The sequence below is a fragment of the Arachis stenosperma genome, chromosome 9 (genome assembly GCF_014773155.1).
Source record: "Arachis stenosperma cultivar V10309 chromosome 9, arast.V10309.gnm1.PFL2, whole genome shotgun sequence".
In the NCBI taxonomy this organism is placed as follows: domain Eukaryota; kingdom Viridiplantae; phylum Streptophyta; class Magnoliopsida; order Fabales; family Fabaceae; genus Arachis; species Arachis stenosperma.
The window spans coordinates 21598513-21612443 of NC_080385.1; the positions used below are offsets into that span (position 1 = coordinate 21598513).

A 13931-nucleotide genomic window follows, 5' to 3' on the forward strand; every position below is an offset into this window, starting at 1 on the left:
TAGATACTTTTTTATTGTAATTTGCTTACTTACGTGTTTCGACTTTGATTTTGATGCAAGGATGGCTAAAGGATCAGACGCTCTAAGAACTCTTCGTATTGCCAAAAGGAATATTAATGTCCGAGTTATTCAACTGAAGGAGGTCGATAAATTGGATGACCTTCCCTCTCCCTCCAAGTCAGACTTAGGTCCTTCTTTATCAGTTAAGACACTTTTAGATCCTACTCCTACTCTTCTTACTCTTCCTACCGACTCTGGTAACCAAACAATTTTTCCAGACAATTTTTCCCGCGCTTCCTTTTCTCGAGCTGAAGTCTAAGAAATGTAAGACTTCCAAATTAGGAAGTGTGTATGATCCCACAGTTTTATAAGTATGACAATACTTCCATAACAACTCATATTTTAGTGTAGTACAGTACTCTAAGATATAAACTCATATTGTGCTAATATTTTTAGTTAGAAATAATATTACCAATAATATTTTAGGAGTCAGAGATTAGGTCAGTGGACTTTTACAAAAATAATAGTGAGTGAAATAGAAGGACTAAATTATACAATAAGAAAAATGAACAGAACAAACAAAATAATTTCAAGAAGATACATCGATCACAAAAATGTAAAAAGCAAAATAAGTACATAAGACATGGAGAATATGCTAGATGGTGCAAAACCACTTTTCTGTGCTCCACTGCAAGGAGCACTACTTCCACTATAGCACCCACTCTTTTGCTTGATTCCTTCACCACGATTTTCAAGCACAAATGTAGAGTTTGTCTGTCCATTGCTAAATAAAACACACCAAAAGAAAGGTCCTTTATGGACTCCAACCAGCCCCACTCCAACCTCTGTGTGTGATTTGTTCTTCAAAATAGACAAAGAACTCTTATCTTTCACAAGAACTTGGGAAAATGCTATTGATGGCTCGACATACTTCTTTTGACAACCAATTACGTGTCCGGTTATGGTGCCGAAAGTTGGCAGCTCTACGCCACAATTGGGGGCGAAGACTTCGGTGAAGTCATCTTCCGAAGGCTTGCAGTTCACTACATTGTTGCCAGTGCAATTTCCTTTGCATAATTCAATGTATTGTAAGGCCATGCACCCTAGACCAGGACTGTCATTCAGGTGAGGAAGCTTTTGATCTGTACGGTTCTTATTTATAATGTCGACAATATCATTTGCCGGATTTCCTGCAGGTAAGTGAAAACAATTAGCTGATTTCAGATATGAGATCGGGGTTGTATAATTCAAAGTGCATACAGAGAGAGATGTTTATATCTGCATGATTAAGTCCTGAGCTTCAATGCAGTATAATACTATAACAGCAAATAATTTAGAAAACAACTTAATGTTTCAGCAAACTGTGCAAAATAATACTATAACAGCAAATAACCAAACTTATTTCTAATATAAACATCATTGTTTTCTCACCTTATCTCAGTGTATGCCATTATTTTGTTCACGTGTTAAGAGTTCAATTTGCTGAATAAGATGCCATGATTAAATTATCAGTTAGATTGCTAGAGGGATTAGCTAGTCTTGCTAAAATTAGTTTCTGGTTAGTTACTGCAGTGTTAGAGTAGTTATTTTCTGTTAGAACTCGCACGCTAACTAACAATTACGGAGGATTTTGGCGATAAGGCTAGTTATGGAAGGAAAATGAATAAATAGGAAGTGAGATAGTTAGAGAGTTATTAACCATTTTGTAAAAGACTTGAGAGAGCTGAAGAGCCTTAACTCTTCCTCATTGTACCTACAAGATTTTCACACACATTCTTCCCCATTATTTTTAAGGTTCCTCAGCACATTGCTCAGGAATTCCCAACCAATAAAGCACATTCCCTACATATAACATATTCCTTTGTTCTTGATACCAGTCCTTGAGGCAGATGCAATGATAATTGATATCATTTGCAATTTTAAGGACTTATTGATCTTTCTAGCTGAAGCCTGATATTTATCAATTAATTAGCACTTGGGAAATATAGAAATGATCTATATTACTAATCCTCTTGTTAAAGAACTTTTTCTTCCCTTGTGTTGAAGTATACTTTAGGATATTACTAACCCTCTTGTTGGATAGAAGAAAATTTTCATAAAATTATTCAGAATTTAAATGACCTACTTCTTCAAGAAGCAATAACAGATGGAAATGGCTAATATATTAAACACGAGATATATAACAACTTGGCATTGGTTTAATTTTTATGCCTTTTAAATATAAACAACCAGGAAGGGACTGAATCTTTGAAGATACAGATGGATCATTAATAAAAAGATGATGCTACATGACCAAATTATTTTGGTAACCTAATTCAACCAAGTTAGTCCAATAGCTTATTGGCACGTTAAAAACTAGTTGAAGAAGAAGGAGGACATGCATAAGAAAAAGAAGAAATAAGATTTGGTTAAACTAAGTTACAAAAATAACTTTTTCACTTAGCATTTCTCTTGATGAAAAAAAAAAGATTTAATTACTCTATTGGTCGCTATAGTTTCGCGAAATTTTTAATTAGGTCCCTATACTTTTTTTTCCCTTTTAATTGAGTCCTTGCACCATATACTATCAAGAGGGACCTAATTAAAAAAAAAAATTGGTACAAGGACCAAATTAAAAGGAAAAAAAGTATAAGAACCTAATTGAAAATTTCGCAAAACTATCGGGACCAATAAAGTAATTAAACCTAAAAAAAATAGCATAAACATAAAAGTTTACGCCAACATAGGATGCTCTAGTTCAACAATATAAAGCTAAATTTCCAATGTCCGAAATTGAGAAGCAAAGAACTTCATTTTCTCTGTTTCTTCCTTGTACATGCTAGAAAAAACATGATATTAAACCCTCACTTGGAATCCTCATTAATAGTAGCATCAGCATCAGAAACAAGCACTTAAATGTGGCAAACCTATTTGAACAAGAGCAGGTTTCTGAGTAAAGGAATGCAATTAAGATCTAACTGAACTCATAATACTACTTATGCAAAACATCACTGAATTCCCTCAACAACATGGCCTTATGATCCAGGATAATAAACAGATCAACACTTTCCAGAGATATGGGATGTACTAATCAGAACACCAAAAGCATAGAAAAGAAGCTCATTAAATGCACATTGACGAAACATTACCATGGTTGTGGGCGCGGGAGAAAACCAGAGAAGCCGCAAGAAGATAACACAAGAAGTGGAAGTGGCAGCAACTGAGCTTGATCTCCATCATTTCACAAAGTTAATAGAAAGTTGGTTTTGTTTCTTCTTTTTAAGCGGGAATGTGAATGTGAATGTGAAAGTGAGTTAAAGCCCTAGCTAAGGAGAAAGGGAAAGAGATAAAGAGGGTGTAAATGGAGAAGAAAGAGAGGGCAGTGAAGGCACACAAGTTGATGAGTAGAAGGTGGTCCCCATATAGCCGTTTTCTACTCTGTCACTTTGCACATTTTTTCAGGAAAAGCCATCCACTTTCAACAAGCAAATGGAATTTAGTCCGCTGGGTCCAACTTTACTAGATTATTGCTGTGATTATGCAGGCAACCACTAAACCAACTTCATTTGCTCTAACAATCGATTCATATTATGAATTCGAATTCTCTTTTATCTATATAGTAATTTATTCATTATAGTGCCAATGAACTATAGCTCAATTGGTATAGTCTTTCTATATTCACTTATACATTATTTGGATTGAGGGATTTTGAAGGGAAAGAAAATGGAAAAAAAAAATGAATGAAAAAGTAAGTTTTTTGTTGTTTGGATGAGGAGAGAAAATAGAAAGAAAAAAATAGTGTGGGACTCACTAAATTATTTTCTTTCCATAAATGAGAAGAAAACAAAAAGAAATGGGAGCAATAGAAATAAAATTACACATTTACCCCTTATCATTAATAAAGTATAATTTACATATAATATATATAAGGGTATTAATGTAAATTTATATTATTATGATTTTCTTTCTTCTCACTTTTCTTTCTATCCAAACAAAAGAAATTTTTTTTTTATTTTCTTTCCATCTATTTTTTTTTAATCCAAACAACATACAAATAACTCTACTTTTTCTTCTATTTTCTTTCCATTCATTTTCTTTCTTCTCATTTTCTTTCCTTCCATTTTCTTTTTTATACCCAAATAAAATCTTAAGAAATTGCAGGTTCAAATTTTTTATTTTTAATAAAAAAAATTTATTGATTATAGTAAATTTTTAAATATAATTCAAATTCATAGTGAATTAATATTTAATCTATTAAATTAAAAAATACTTTAAAAGAAATAAAAACAAACATTAGAGTTGAAGTTAGGTTAAATTTAAGAATATTCAAATAAAAAATTTTATTAAAAAAATAAAAATTTAGCATTTTTAATGATATCAACTGCATTAACTTTAGTCATTTTAATTAAAAAAAATTTATTTATTTATTTATTTATTCTTAAGAAGTGTTTTAATATTTACTATTTTTATCAGTTTTATTGTATTTTATTAGAATTGTCTAGATAGAGTAAATCCTTCGGATTTTCAAATTAGATCCTAGTACTTACCAAGTAATAGTGCTTTGTTTAACAGAATTATGGCTAGAAATAATTTCGGTCATGTTCATGATTATGAAAAGTAGTGAAGGGAAAGATGATAATAGAGTAATTTTTTTTTTAGGAAAAAATTGTTGAGGAATGTTTACAAGTGTGTGCAAAGAGCCTTATTGAAAGAATACTAACACACTGGTCATTATGTCAAAATGATTGAAGGAGCCAAGAGATCAATCTAACCATAATCAGATAGAAGGATTTAAAGTTCTAGATTTAGGAGCTAATTTGTTTCAAATTTTCTTTTCCAAAGAGGTTTGTCTAGTGCGAATTGAGAGGTGTTGTAAGACTAAAGAACTAGAAAAGAAGATAGAGAAAATATTGAGAGATTTTGAATATGAACTTTTTTATTATTAATCTGGCTAAGTAATCAATAAAGATTCTATCAATTTCTACTAATTTTTATTTATAACTGTGTTTAATAAAAGTATCTTTATAGATATGTCTAACAAAAATATCTTTTTTATTGCTATCTGTAATAGAAGTATCTTTGTAAATATAGTGTCAATACTAATTGTAATTAAAATATAATAATTAATTATTATTGACAATAAATTAGCATAATAAATTATATATTAGTACCCTATACATTTTCTTTTACTATAAAGGATAGAGAGAATCACATCATTAAAGTCTAGATTCTAATAAATGCTACCAACTACTAAGCCTCTGAGAAGACTGAAAATTTTTGGGCCAAACAAAAAAGTGTTCAAATTATCTACAAAGTATGAATGAATTGGATGCATGCAAAGGGAAGTGGTTGTAAACTCCATATTCCAATCCTAAAGTGCAACTTTCTTAGCAATTCTCCATCAGGGAGTCTTCTGAGAACTAGTAGGTTCTTCTCCATCAGGGAGCCTTTTTCTCTAAACACTCATAACCATATCCACACACATACAACATTAAGCCGAGCTTCCTATAACACTGCAAAACCAGAAATACATAACAACTTTAGACAGAAACACACATTATGAATAGCATTGAAGGAAAAGTCATCAAGCTTAACAAACCTGGAGAACTGGAATACAAGAGAGACTGCTTAAATGTAGTGGAGAAGGTAATAAGCGAGAAGGAGATAAATTTCAGAACATACAAGCATATATTACTGGAAATGTGGGGAAACCCACAAGAAGTGACAGTTATTGATATCGGTGCAAAAAAGATGTTGTTCAACTTTAAAGATAGGAAGAGAGGGCTGCAGATTATCCAGAACGGCCCTTGGAATGTTAAGGAAAACATGGTCAACCTCAGACTATGGAAAGAGGGAGAATCTATATTTGAAGTGGATCATGACTTCGTGAAATTTTGGATTCAAGTGCATGGCATCCCACATGACCTCATGAAAAAGGAGACGGGCACATTTATAGGAGAGATGCTGGGAGTACTGGCTGAGGCTGAAGATCCAAAAGTGGATGGCGTACTCAAGAGATCATATCTGAGGATAAGGGTTAGCATTAACATCACCAAAGCTCTGCCAACAGGATTCTGGCTAGACAGAGATGAAATGGCACCACTGTGGGTCTTCTTCAAGTATGAAAGACTGCCAGACACCTACTGTTTCAACTGCGGTATATTAGGACACGAGAAGAAGACGTGCAAAAACCCAACGGCCATGGCATGCTGGGATCCATCCAAGACAAGATACTCACCAGGTTTGGGAGTAACTCAGATTCGACCAGCTCCAACCATGAGAGGAGAAAGTTCAAGACAACATGGAGGGAAAGAGGCAGGGGAGGAGCAAGCGCGTGAGAAACTGGGCAAGGAACGAGAGAGTAGTGATGAACAGAGCTCTAAGGAGAGCAGGGTAAGGGCTGAGCAGGTACCACAGCAAAAAATCAGGGAAGAAAACATACGGGAAAACCTAACAAGGAGAGAGGAAGAGATGCTAGATGTAGAAGAGCAGGTAGATGAAGCACCAAAAATCTCTGATTTTCAGGAAGACAAGAATATGCAGTTTAACCTAGATGTAGCCTTTAAATTCAGAAATTTTATCAAGGAGATAAGAGAAAGGAATATGGAATGTGCCAACAACACAAAGGCCCAGAAGGGGGATAAGGGGAAAGAGGCTCAGAAGTTAAATGAAAATGGACAAAGAAAAATTACTGGACCCAACTTGGATGAAAATCCTGCGCAAGTAAGGGACATTGAAGGATGTGGGCTGAGTAAATATCCAAGAGAAGAAATGGAGGTTAACAGCTATAAAACTGAAGACTGGAAGTTGGGCCAGGAGGATAGGAGAGAAAAAGAGACTATAGGCCAGGAATTAAAAAGGCTCATGTTAGCAAGGAAGAAAGATAAGCAGGTGGATGAAGGTAAAATAGAGAGCAAGACTCAACAGGAAGTGGTGAAAAGAGGAAAGGAAGATGATGATCTGAATAAACCATCCAAGAAGGCACAGAATAGGGAGCTTGAATTAGTGGATCAGCATGCCAACTTGGGAGAAAATATCTACTATGTGGAACTAGCAAGTGATGAAGATGAGGACAATACAACTAAGGTACAAGCAGACTGGGAAGCACAGCTAGCCAAGAAATTAGAATTGAAGTTGAGCTTGAAAAGGAAACGAGAGAATTGGAACATGCCAATGCTTACATACAAGGACGGGAAGAAGGAACTGGAGGACAAGGAGCACAAGAAAATGAAGACTGGCTTAACAACTTTGGAAACAGGGGAGTATGAGTTAGCCGTGCAAGTATCTAGTCAGAGTAGGAGAATACAAATGGCTGAGGAGGCGGGCCTTAACATGCCCCAACCTCAGCCATGAGTATTATTAGCTGGAATTGTCGGGGAATAGCGGCTGCTCCGACAATGCCTGAGTTATATAATCTGTGTAAAATAGCAAAGCCGCTAATAGTGTTCTTAATGGAAACTAGAGCTAGTAAGAAAAAGATGAATAGGGTAAAAAGAAAGCTGAATTTTGACTATATGTTTTGTGTGGAACCCCGGGACTTGTCCAGTGGTCTATGTTTGTTATGCAAATCTAATACTAACATCCATATTTACGAGTGGTGTGATAATTACATTAAAGCAAACATTAATATTAACAACGATTTAAATTAGCAGGGGGTTTTCGTGTACAGGAATCCGGTTTTCCAAAAGCGAAGGAAACTTTGGCAGGAGCTAACAGTAAGCAACATATGTAAGGATGTTCGGCAAGCTTATTTGGGGGACTTCAATGACATTTTAAGTCAGGAAGAGAAGGTAGGCATTCATCCACAACCAAGGATTTATTTAGAAACGTTTAGAAGGTTTGTAGATGATAATGGTTTAATAGATGTTGATCTTAAAGGTAGCAAATATACATGGTATAGTAATTGATGAGCGGATAATTTGTATGCTTTTTGGCATTGTTTTTAGTATGTTTTTGGTATCTTTTAGTTAGTTTTTAGTATATTTTTATTAGTTTTTAATTAAAATTCACTTTTCTGGACTTTACTATGAGTTTGTGTATTTTTCTGTGATTTCAGGTATTTTCTGACTGAAATTGAGGGTCCTGAGCAAAAATCTGATCCAGAGACTGAAAAGGACTGCAGATGCTGTTGGATTCTGACCTCCCTGCACTCGAAGTGGATTTTCTGGAGCTACAGAAGCCCAATTGGCGCGCTCTCAACGGCATTGGAAAGTAGACATCCTGGGCTTTCCAGCAATATATAATAGTCCATACTTTGCCCAAGATTTGATGGTCCAAACCGGCGCTCAAAGTCACCTACAGAAATTCCAGCGTTAAACGCCGGAACTAGCATAAAATTTGGAGTTAAACGCCCAAACTGGCATGAAAGCTGGCGTTTAACTCCAGAAAAGGTCTCTACACGAAATTCCTTCATTGCTCAGCCCAAGCACACACCAAGTGGGCCCGGAAGTGGATTTTTCTGTCATTTACTCATTTCTGTAAACCTTAGGACACTAGTTTACTACTTATAGGATCTTTTGACATTGTATCCGTACCTTATGACCTCATAGCACTTTTCACACGTTTCTTGTATACTTCCACAGCATGAGTCTCTAAACCCCATGGTTGGGGGTGAGGAGCTCTGCTGTGTCTTGATGGATTAATGCAATTACTACTGTTTCCTATTCAATCATGCTTGCTTCGATTCCAAGATAACACTTGTTCTTAATCTGGATGAATGTGATGATCCGTGACAATCATCATCATTCTCAACCATGAACATGTGCCTGACAACCACCTCTGTTCTATCTTAGATTGAGTAGTTATCTCTTGGGTTCTTTAATCGGAATCTTCGTGGTATAGGCAGGACCTGATGGCAGCATTCAAGAGAATCCGGAAGGTCTAAACCTTGTCTGTGGTATTCTGAGTAGGATTCAATGATTGAATGACTGTGACGTGCTTCAAACCTGTAACCTACTGGGCGTTAGTGACAAACGCAAAAGAGGGATTCTATTCCGGTAGGGGAGGGAACCAAACCGGTGATTGGCAGTACTGTGACAGAGTGCGTGCATTAGCTTTCACTGCGAGGATGGGAGGTAGCCATTGACAACGGTGAGACCCTACACGAGCTTGCCATGGAAGGAGACTTGCGTGTTTGATGAAGAAAGACAGTAGGAAAGCAGAGATTCAGAAGATGGAGCATCTCCAAAACCCCAACCTATTCTCCATTACTGCAAACAAGTAACCATTTCATGTTCTCTTGCTTTTTACAATCAATCAATCCTGATAATTTCTGATCTCCTGACTAAGATTTACAAGATAACCATAGCTTGCTTCAAGCCGACAATCTCCGTGGGATCGACCCTTGCTCACGCAAGGTATTACTTGGACGACCCAGTGCACTTGCTGGTTAGTTGTGCGGGATTGCAAAAGTGTTATTGCAATTTCGTGCACCAGTAATCCTAGATATAACGTTATTACTAGGGAAAGGTTAGATAGAGTGTTAGTGAATTAGAAGTGGCTGCAAATATACCAAGATGTAACATTAGGAGCTGCTCCGGCTATGAGTTCAGATTATTGTGCGTTAATCTCAGATACACAGTGGCGAGTTCAGATAAAAAAAGAGTTCAGGTTCGAGGCCTACTGGGCAGAACATGAGGAATGTAGAGAGGTGATTGATGAGCGGATAATTTGTACCCTTTTTGGCATTGTTTTTAGTATGTTTTTAGTAGTTTTAGTTAGTTTTTAGTATACTTTTTATTAGTTTTTAGTTAAAATTCACTTTTCTGGACTTTACTATGAGTTTGTGTGTTTTTCTGTGATTTCAGGTATTTTCTGGCTGAAATTGAGGGACCTGAGCAAAAATCTGATCCAGAGACTGAAAAGGACTGCAGATGCTGTTGGATTCTGACCTCCCTGCACTCGAAGTGGATTTTCTGGAGCTACAGAAGCCCAATTGGCGCTCTCTCAATGGCGTTGGAAAGTAGACATCCTGAGCTTTCCAGCAATATATGATAGTTCATACTTTGCCCAAGATTTGATGGCCCAAGCCGGCGTTCAAAGTCACCCTCAGGAATTCCAGCGTTAAACGCCGGAACTGGCACCAAAATGGGAGTTAAACGCCCAAACTGGCATAAAAGCTGGCGTTTAACTCCAAGAAGAGTCTCTACACGAAATTTCTTCATTGTTCAGCCCAAGCACACACCAAGTGGGCCCGGAAGTGGATTTTTATGTCATTTACTCATCTCTGTAAACCCTAGGCTACTAGTTCTCTATATATAGGATCTTTTTCTATTGTATTTTCATCTTTGGACATCTAGTTCTTAGATCATTGGGAGGCTGGCCTCACGGCTATGCCTAGACCTTGTTCTTATGTATTTTCAACGGTGGAGTTTCTACACACCATAGATTAAGGTGTGGAGCTCTGCTGTACCTCGAGTATTAATGCAATTACTATTGTTCTTCTATTCAATTCCGCTTGTTCTTTGTCCAAGATATCACTTGTTCTTCAACTTGATGAATGTGATGATCCGTGACACTCATCATCATTCTCACCTATGAACAAGGTGACTGACAACCACTTTTGTTCTACAAGTAACCAAGGCTCTAGTGAATATCTCTTGGATTCCTGATACACGATGCATGGTTGATCGCCTGACAACCGAGTGCTCGCCTGACAAACGAGCCAGCCATTCCGTGAGATCAGAGTCTTTGTGGTATAGGCGAGAACAGATGGGGGCATTCAAGAGAATCCGGAAGGTCTAAACCTTGTCTGTGGTATTCTGAGTAGGATTCAATGATTGAATGACTGTGACGTGCTTCAAACTCCTAGCAGGCAGGGCGTTAGTGACAGACGCAAAAGAATCACTGGATTCTATTCCGGCCTGACCGAGAACCGACAGCTGATTAGCCATATGCTGTGACAGAGCATAGGAACATTTTCACTGAGAGGATGGGAGGTAGCCACTGACAACGGTGAAACCCTACATAAGCTTGCCATGAAAAGGAGTAAGAAGGATTGGATGAAGACAGTAGGAAAGCAGAGAGACGGAAGGGAAGGCATCTTCATACGCTTATCTGAAGTTCCTACCAATGAATTACATAAGTATCTTTATCTTTATCTTTATGCTTTATTCGTATACCAATATACCCATTTGAGTCTGCCTGACTGAGATTTACAAGGTGACCATAGCTTGCTTCGTACCAACAATCTCCGTGGGATCGACCCTTACTCGCGTAAGGTATTACTTGGACGACCCAGTGCACTTGCTGGTTAGTTGTGCAAAGTTGTGTAGTGATCACAATTTCGCGCACCAAGTTTTTGGCGCCGTTGCCGGGGGTTGTTCGAGTATGGACAACTGACGGTTCATCTTGTTGCTTAGATTAGGTATTTTTTTTCAGAGTTCTTAAGAATGAATTCTAGTGTTTCAAGGTGATATTCTTATCATCACCAAAGCTGATTGATCATCATCAATTTAGCTCTTGAATGCAATGTCCTGCTGAAGCTTAGCTAGCTATGTCTAATTCCTTTAGACTAAAGCTTTAGACTAACATTGCATGATTCCTGGAATTCTCATTAAGAATTTTGATACCTTTATTTTCTTCTTCCACTCAATTTTCGAAAAAACACAAAAAAAAAAATACAAAATCATAAAAACCAAAAATATTTTATGTTTCTTATTTGAGTCTAGTGTCTCATCTTAAGTTTGGTGTCAATTGCATGCATTCATTCATGAGTCTTAAGGATCTTCAAGTAATTCTTGATTATTTCTTACTCTGATCTTTAAATTCTCTTGACTTGAGTGTTTTGTGTGTCTCATATGCATTCTCATTAGTGTCAGTAGTATACAAACTGCTAAGTTTGGTGTCTTGCATGCATTGTTATTTGATTTTAGTTGCATTTGATTATTAAAAATCCAAAAATATTTTTAATTTGTGTCTTCTCAAGTCAATAATACAGAGAATTGAAGATTCAGAACATACGGCAGAGGAATTGCACAGAAAAAGCTGGGCGTTCAAAACGCCCAGTGAAGAAGGACAGACTGGCGTTTAAACGCCAGCCAGGGTACCTGGTTGGGCGTTTAACGCCCAAAAGGGTATAGTTTTGGGCGTTAAACGCCAGAATGTGCACCATTCTGGGCGTTTAACGCCAGGATGGCACAAGGGGGAGGATTCTGTTTTCAAATCAATTTTTTTCAAGTTTTCAAAGTTTTTCAAAATCAAATCTTTTTCAAATCATATCTTTTCAATCAAATGTTTTCAAAATCAATTTCTTTCCTTTTTCAAAGATACTTACTATCAATTAATGATTTGACTCAACATTTCAAGTATGTTGCCTTTTCTGTTGAGAAAGGTTTAATGTTTGAATCATATCTTTTCTTGATAACCAAGTTATTAATTTTTAAAATCAAATCTTTTTTAAAATTGTTTTCAAATCATATTTTCTCAATCACATATTTTTAAAATCAATCATATCTTCTTAACCTCATCTTTTTCAAAATAGTTTTCAATCAAATCTTTTTGACTTCTAATCTCAAAATCTTTTTCAAAAATCACTTGATTTCTTTCCCACTCTTATTTTCGAAAATCAATTAGTGTTTTTCAAAATGTTTTCAAAATCTTTTACTTAATTTTCGAAAATTACTTCCTTTCTTCTCACATCCTTCTATTTATGGACTAACACTATCCCTTAATGCAAAATTCGAACTCCATCTTCTTTGATAAGTTCGAATTTTCTACTTCTGTCTTCTACTTTTCTTTTCCTTTGACACTTCAAGGAATCTCTATACTGTGACATAGAGGATTCCACATATTCTTGTTCTCTTCTCTTTCTTATGAGCAGGAGCAAAGACAAAAGCATTCTTGTTGAGGCTGACCCTGAACCTGAAAGGACCTTGAAGAGAAAGCTAAGAGAAGCCAAAGCACAACTCTCTTTAGAGGACCTGACCGAATTCTTCAAGGAAGAAGAACAAATGGCAGCCGAAAACAACAACAATGCCAACAATGTAAGGAAGGTGCTGGGTGACTTTACTGCACCTACTCCCGACTTCTATGGGAGAAGCATCTCTATCCCTGCCATTAGAGCAAACAACTTTGAGCTTAAGCCTCAATTAGTTTCTCTAATGCAACAGAATTGCAAGTTCCATGGACTTCCATTGGAAGATCCTCATCAGTTCTTAGCCGAGTTCTTGCAAATCTGTGACACTGTCAAGACTAATGGGGTAGACCCTGAAGTCTACAGACTTATGCTATTCCCTTTTGCTGTAAGAGACAGAGCTAGGACATGGTTGGACTCTCAACCTAAAGAAAGCCTGGACTCTTGGGAAAAGCTAGTCAATGCCTTCTTGGCAAAGTTCTTTCCACCTCAAAAATTGAGTAAGCTTAGAGTGGAAGTCCAAACCTTCAGACAGAAGGATGGAGAATCCCTCTATGAAGCTTGGGAAAGATACAAACAATTGATCAGAAAATGTCCTTCTGACATGCTTTCTGAATGGAGCATCATAGGTATTTTCTATGATGGTCTCTCTGAACTATCAAAGATGTCTTTGGATAGCTCTGCTGGAGGATCTCTTCATTTGAAGAAGATGCCTACAGAAGCTCAAGAGCTGATTGAAATGGTTGCAAATAACCAATTCATGTACACTTCTGAAAGGAATCCTGTGAACAATGGGACTAATCAGAAGAAAGGAGTTCTTGAGATTGATGCTCTGAATGCCATTCTGGCTCAGAACAAGATATTGACTCAACAAGTCAATTTGATTTCTCAAAGTCTGTCTGGAATGCAAAATGCACCAAGCAGTACTAAGGATGCTTCATCTGAAGAGGTGAATTACCTAGGAGAACCCTATGGAAACACCTATAATTCTTCATGGAGAAATCACCCAAATTTCTCATGGAAGAATCAAGAAAGACCTCAACAAGTTTTTAACAACAATAATGGTGGAAGAAATAGGTTTAGCAATGGCAAGCCTTTT

The 13931-nt window shown here is 36.7% G+C and overlaps 1 protein-coding gene and 1 non-coding gene across 2 annotated transcripts; both read right to left on the reverse strand.

Annotated features, from left to right (window-relative positions):
• Window positions 1–461: 461 nt before the first annotated feature.
• Window positions 462–3349, reverse strand: LOC130951614 (uncharacterized). The gene is made up of 2 exons (XM_057880311.1): window positions 3129–3349; window positions 462–1190 (listed from the first exon to the last, which is right to left on the reverse strand). Exons 1-2 carry the CDS (start codon window positions 3217–3219, stop codon window positions 607–609), a joined length of 675 nt encoding a protein of 224 aa, XP_057736294.1. The 5' UTR covers window positions 3220–3349; the 3' UTR covers window positions 462–606.
• Window positions 3350–13334: 9985 nt separating this feature from the next.
• Window positions 13335–13442, reverse strand: LOC130953807 (small nucleolar RNA R71). The gene has a single exon (XR_009075967.1). It is a non-coding gene; the product is annotated as a small nucleolar RNA R71 (small nucleolar RNA).
• Between the last annotated feature and the right edge of the window lie 489 nt (window positions 13443–13931).

Coding starts and splice junctions, on each gene's coding strand:
- LOC130951614 (XM_057880311.1), bottom strand. CDS start 3,219: ATGATGGAGATCAAGCTCAGTTGCTGCCACTTCCACTTCTTGTGTTAT. Junction 1,191..3,128: donor CTCCCGCGCCCACAACCATG/GTAATGTTTCGT, acceptor ACTTACCTGCAG/GAAATCCGGCAAATGATATT.